The sequence below is a fragment of the Myotis davidii genome, unplaced genomic scaffold (genome assembly GCF_000327345.1).
Source record: "Myotis davidii unplaced genomic scaffold, ASM32734v1 scaffold109, whole genome shotgun sequence".
NCBI classification, from domain to species: Eukaryota; Metazoa; Chordata; class Mammalia; order Chiroptera; family Vespertilionidae; genus Myotis; species Myotis davidii.
In genome coordinates, this window is record NW_006300368.1 from 579,036 (window position 1) to 584,897 (window position 5,862).

At 55.9% G+C, this 5,862-nt stretch overlaps 1 protein-coding gene across 2 annotated transcripts in view; it reads right to left on the reverse strand.

Moving 5' to 3' along the window:
* The window catches only part of UBTF (upstream binding transcription factor, RNA polymerase I), an 11,074-nt gene extending 5,423 nt beyond the window's left edge, over positions 1–5,651 (reverse strand). Inside the window, exons 1-6 of one of the 2 annotated variants that reach the window (XM_006776864.2) lie at positions 5,346–5,651; positions 3,755–3,930; positions 3,133–3,216; positions 2,880–3,035; positions 466–530; positions 67–187 (exon numbers count right to left, since the gene is read on the reverse strand). In XM_006776864.2, coding sequence (XP_006776927.1) covers positions 67–187; positions 466–530; positions 2,880–3,035; positions 3,133–3,216; positions 3,755–3,930; positions 5,346–5,403 — 660 coding nt within the window. In that variant the 5' untranslated portion in view covers positions 5,404–5,651. The remainder of the gene's footprint in view (positions 1–66; positions 188–465; positions 531–2,879; positions 3,036–3,132; positions 3,217–3,754; positions 3,931–5,345) is intronic. The other variant, XM_006776865.2, reaches the window with a different exon arrangement.
* Between the last annotated feature and the right edge of the window lie 211 nt (positions 5,652–5,862).

Here is a 5,862-nt window from a genome sequence, read left to right on the forward strand (position 1 = left end):
GCGCGCGGCTCCCCCCCTGGCCGCCGCCATGTGCCCTCGGCCCCCACCCCTTGGCCGGACACTCACATCTGGCCGAACTTTGAGATACACTTTCTTCTCGTGGGTGTACCACAGCTGCTGGGGGGTTTTGGGCTTCTCGGGGATGTCCGACTTCTTGGCATTCTGGATTAGGTCAGGGTGATCCTCCCTAGCCAGGGGCGGGGAGCAACAATCAGCACTTTGGAGGGAGCTCCTGCCAGGGCAGACCCAGCTAGCTGCCCGCCCGCCCAGGCCCCGAGGACTACTGACTGGAGACTAGGGGACAGCGGCTGCCTGATGGCCCTGCCCTTGAGCATGAGCCACGAGGGTTTACACAGGACCCATCTTCCACGCCGCATGGATGGCAAGCTTGAGGCTCTGGTCAGTGTCACCCTATCCGGACACACCCAGTGCCCTGTGGCCCTTCTCTGGGCTCCACTGCCTTACCTGAATCGGGCCAGGTTTCGCTCGAACTCCTGTTTCTCCCTCTGGAAGTCCTGAATATACTTCATCTGGGGGGAGGAGGGGACGGGGTCATCCACAACCCAAGGCCTGAGCTACAAAAGCCACAGAGCCCTCCTGGCTAGCTATTTTGCCCCCCAGTTTGTGACATGGATGAACGGAGGATGGCATGGGCAGGCAGGGGATGCTGGCCTGCCTTGGGGAGGGGGGGGCAGGGCTCAACAATAGCCCACCTTAGTGAGAGCTTACAGGGGTCTCCCAGAACACATCCTATTCCGTGTTTATGACACCCAGTCACACAGTAAACAGTGACAGGGCTGGGACTCCCCCAAACCTACCCCTCCACCTTTCCCCAACACCTCAAAGCTCCCACAATGAGTTGTCAGGTGTAGGACTTGCCTCCATCACTCCCTCCTCCCATGTCTGTGGCAACGGATATTGTCTAGCCCAGTGGTCGGCAAACTCATTAGTCAACAGAGCCAAATAGCAACAGGACAACGATTGAAATTTCTTTTGAGAGCCAAATTCTTTAACTTAAACTATATAGGTAGGTACATTGTTATTAACTTAATTAGGGTACTCCTAAGGCTTAGGAAGAGCCACACTCAAGGGGCCAAAGAGCCGCATGTGGCTCGCAAGCCAGTTTGCCGACCACGGGGCTAGCCCACCAGTTAGTCCTGTTTCCAAGGCAGGAGGAGTGTGTTGAAGGGAGCCCAGAGTGAATTCTTGCAATGCCAGTCCCATCCTAATAGGTGTCTCTTGAATTTGCCCCCTCCCATCACCTCTGGATCCCTGGCTGCCCTTCACAATCCTGATCCCATCCTCCTCCCATCCTCAGCCATCGCCTTCTCCTGCCATTTTCTCCTTCACCCCTTCCATCAGCCTGGTCCTCCTTCCCTACTTCTCCACACTCCTCTCTGCTTCCTTCCCAATGTCTTTTTCCTTCCTGATCTGCCTCCGGTCATGGCTCCCATTCAGTGTTCACCTCCCTCCCTCCCCCTTGCCTAGATTCACAATCATTAGCACTGGGCGGGGCCAGGGGCTCAGTGTTTGAGCCCAATCCCTGCCTCTCGCGGGAGAGAGAGACACCAGGTGTGGGAAGCCCCACTTTCCCCGGCTCCCCAGAAAACTGGGAGCAGAGCCCAGCCTGCTTGACCCCAATCGCAGCCCTCCTCACACAACAACAGCGGCTTTTCGAGCCAGATGGCACCACCGGGCTCAGGCTCAGATAAGACCACGACTGGAGAAGTAAAGTGACTTACCGAGGGCACACACAGCAATTCAGTGGGAGCCAGAACAGGTCCAAGTCTCACGGCCCCTCGGCCAGCACACTATCCGCTCTATCACACAGTTTCTCCTGTCCCTCCCTGGTCCTCAGACCCTCTGATTCTTCCTCCCATCCCATGAGTGACTGGGTGTCGTCTGTATAGTTAGCTCTTCCATGTCCCCATCAAAGGGTCAACAGCTCCAGCAATTCAGGCTCCTGCTCATCTCAGGCAGCAGTTGAAGGCAGCTGGTTTTATCCAGCCAAATTCGCTCCTTTTTGGAGTCCAGAACCAAGGGCATGAGAGCCTGCAGCCAGGGTGCACAAACCAGGCAAAGGGCTACTCCCAGTGCACTGGCCAGTGCCACCTCCTGAGAGCTGGTTGTAGACAACTCTGATGCCTCTCATCACCTCTCCGGCTCCATCTTGGCCGTCTAGCGTCTCTTCCTTGGGCCCCTCTCTCCCTAGCCCATCTCACTCAGGTCCCCGCTGCAGGATCCTCCAGTGCTTTGCTGCCTCTCTCTTTGAGGGACTAGTGATCTCACTGTACTTGACCATCTCTCTCTGCCTGGGAGGCTAGGGCAACCTCTGCTCCAGGGTGACAGCCTCCAATGGTCTGGTACAGCATGAGGCCACCAGAGACCATGTGCATCCCTGGGCAAACGTGTGTGCATGGGAAGGAAACCCACCTAACACATGGATGTGGCCATGAGAAGAGCACGAGGCAGGGAGTCTGGAGCACTAAACCCAAGTCCTGCTCCAACATCATACTTCAGTGACCTGGGACATGATACCCTGCAGCACCCCAGTTCCTCGCTCACAAAACCGGATAACCTGTTCCTGGGGTTGCCTTTATGAGGATACTGCCAGCGTCAAACGAGACCATGTCAGGACATGTCAGAGGGTGAAGAGCTGCTGTGTGAAAGAACACTGTGGGTTGTGGCTGGTCCCAGCACCTAGCTTAGCCTGGGTGACACCCGTGACAGTGCCGGTAATTGATGGTGTATGGGCCGGGAAGTGGGTGATCAGGTGCGGCTGCCCAAGACCCTACTCTGCTCTGCTGACCTACCCACATCCCTGATACCAAGTATCCCAGCCTTTTCCCTCCCAGCCACTTTGGCCCCCCTCCCCCCACCTTCTTCTTCTCGGGTAGTTCCTTGTATTTCTTGGACAGAATCTTGGTCAGGTCCAGGTTGCTCATCTCAGGGTGAAGTTTAGCATATTTGGCCCTCTTTTCCATGAAGAAGCGGAAATAAGGGGTCAGGGGCTTCTTTGGGAAGTCTGGGTGTTTCTGGAACGAGGGATAAGGACACAGTGAAGGTCAGACACCATCCATTCTGGGGACCCTGCCTCTCCTGCCCCTTGTGCTCCTCCTCCTGGAAACTCACCTTGAGTTTTTTGCCTTTGTAAGGATTTTTAACGTGTTCCTGAGCATCGAGGATCAGTTCTGTCAAAGTACGGAACTTTCTCACCTGGAAGAAAAGGGAGGTGAGTGGAAGGGGGAGTTCAGAAGAGGGGACCCTACCCGGTAACATACGCCCATTTTCCGACCGGTTTCCTCTACTTTCCATTAGACTAAACTTATCCAAAGAGGAGGGACAGAGAGGCCAACTGTCACAACTCAGGTGGCTCCTGACATCAAGGCAGACACCCGGGCACTGGCTCATGCCTCCTGCAGAGGCCCTGGCAGCCAGACACACCAAAGGACAGCAACCAGGTGACCACCTGACCTCAATGTGGTTGTCTATGCCAGCACCCCTTCAACCCCCAGAAGAGCTCAAGAAACAGAAGCTCCAAGATGGTAAGTATCCAAGGCCACAAAGCTAGAAACTGGCAGAACTGAGAACTCTAGGCCAGTGTGGTTGACTGTACCTCCTCCCAAAATGCACCTGGTCTCTTGCCTTCCTGTTTATAGACTTCTGTTTCATCTCCCACACCAGGAAAGTTAAGGCAGGGGTCCCTATAGATGTGTGCTCCTGTGTGTCAGGAGGGGGGCGGGGAATCAGTTACCTCGTTAGAAATTTCCACCCATTTGAGCTTGCACATGTCTCCAGAAAAGTCTTTAAAGGCTACTTTTTCCCAGTCCATATGTGACTCAGTGGTTTTGAACTTGGAACTGTCATTGGATGGAAGGTTGTTCTTCATGCATTCTAGCAAAGTCAGCATGTCTTCCTGAGACCAGTGGTCTGGAGAGGGGTAAGAAAGGTGATCATGACGGCTCATGCTATCCCTCCCATCAATTCCCCAGTCCCTACGTGCTCCACTCTTCTTCCCCAGAGCTTCCTAGTCCCTGGTGACTTCCCGCCTGAAGACAGACAAAACACGGCCTAACCCTAAGGATAAACTGTGGCCATATGAATTAGGGCAGGGATGCCCATCCAGACAGGGTCATACCTAGAAAGCCAGACTTGAGTGCCACAAGGTACTATTTATTGTAGGGAAGGAGGAAATGAAGCTACTGTGATTGGGGCCCTGTGGGAAAACAGACAGCTTATCAGAGAGGGGAGGGAAGCGAGAAAACATTTCCAAATGTGTCGCCAAGTTCAAGTCCAAATTCTCCGCAGACAACCTAAGTGGTGGGATGTGGGTAGTGAGGAGACCCAATGCAATGTTTCTCGCAGCACAGCTGGAAACGAACATTAGAGAAATGGGTATTCCATCATCCCCCCCCTCCCTCTTGGCCTCTGAAGGAAGGTCTAAGGAGAATTTGGGGTAAGTAAGAAAAACTGACTGGAAATGGTAATTTTGTTTCCATAAAAGAAAGCTTTAATGCACGGCAGGCGGGAAGGTGGGCAAAGGCGCTCAGGGCCCTGCTCCACGGAGAAACCCCCTTCCCCCCGAATTCTGAGTTGTCTTCTCAGCCTAACTCCCGTGTGGGCATCAAAGGGGTCTGGGCCAGCCACCGAAATGCAGCTGCAGTGAGGCCTACCCTCGAGGGCGGGCGAGCTGGGAGAACAGCTATCCAAGGCTCGGAGTCAAAAGGGCTCCTCGTTTGCATTGACATCTGGTAACCTGGGCCTGGGCTTCTGTGGGGCAGATCACCTAAACCCATCGTCCTCTCCCCTCTCCCTGGCCCACAAGCCTGCCAGACGCTCAGCTCCACCTTACCCCCACCCCCACACACACTGGAGCCCTACTGGTTGGGGTAGGCGCTGGTGATAAAAATAGCTCCCTGGGTGTAGGGTCTCAAACCATCCACACACCCTCTCCAAGTACCTCACCAAAAAACGCGTCCTCTTAGTAATAAAACCCCTGAAAATCCTTCCCAACCCCTGTCTTCTCCCCCTGCCTCCACATTCCTCAGCCTTCCTCCCATTCCTGGGGGTGGACACATCCCGGGCTGACTGGGAACCCCAGAAGGCAGGGGCCTCCTTCCATCCCTCTAACGTGAGGGGGAGGGGGGAATATGAAAAATACAAGGCTTAATAATTCGGACTGAGCCAAACCTCACAGGGGGCTTGACTCTTACAGACACCCTTCCCTTATCTCAACTCAGAGAATGCAGAATGGAGAAACCCTGCAGAAGGGGAGTGGGCTCTGGAGACAGCCATGTGGGAAAAGAGGATTTAAGTTCAAGAGGACTAAGGATGGGGGCTCCTACCTTGGCCTTTGGGGGCGGCCATTTCCAGGTCTGTGGGGCAGTCTGCTTCTCCGTTCATTCTCCAGCCGTCCAGCCCAGCCACCTCCAGCCGCCTCCTCGGTCACGCTGGCCGGGCGATCCGGGTTCAGAGCCACCTCACCCTTTAGAAGAGAGACCGGCCTCTACTCAGGCGGGCAGAGCGGTGGAGGGAGTTCCTAGTCCTCCCTCCCCCAGAGGGGAGGGGGGCAAACGTCCCCACTCTCAGCGACACCCCCGGGATCCTAGTCGATGTGATGGGTAGGTGGGTGTGAGAGGACTGCCCTCCTCTTCCCCGTACCCCCACCCCCAGCCCTTGCAGCCAGGCTCAGCGGCGTGCGCCCTCCCCTGCCCACGCGAGAGACTGCTCGCAGCTCCCAGCTCCCGCGTGCAGCTAGCGCCCGCCTCCTTCCCCCACCCAGGCCCAAGGAAGAACTCCTCCTCCCAGAGCGCCCGCCCGGGGGAGGCCCCAGGCTGGAGGGCGGGGGAGGAGGAAGGGCGG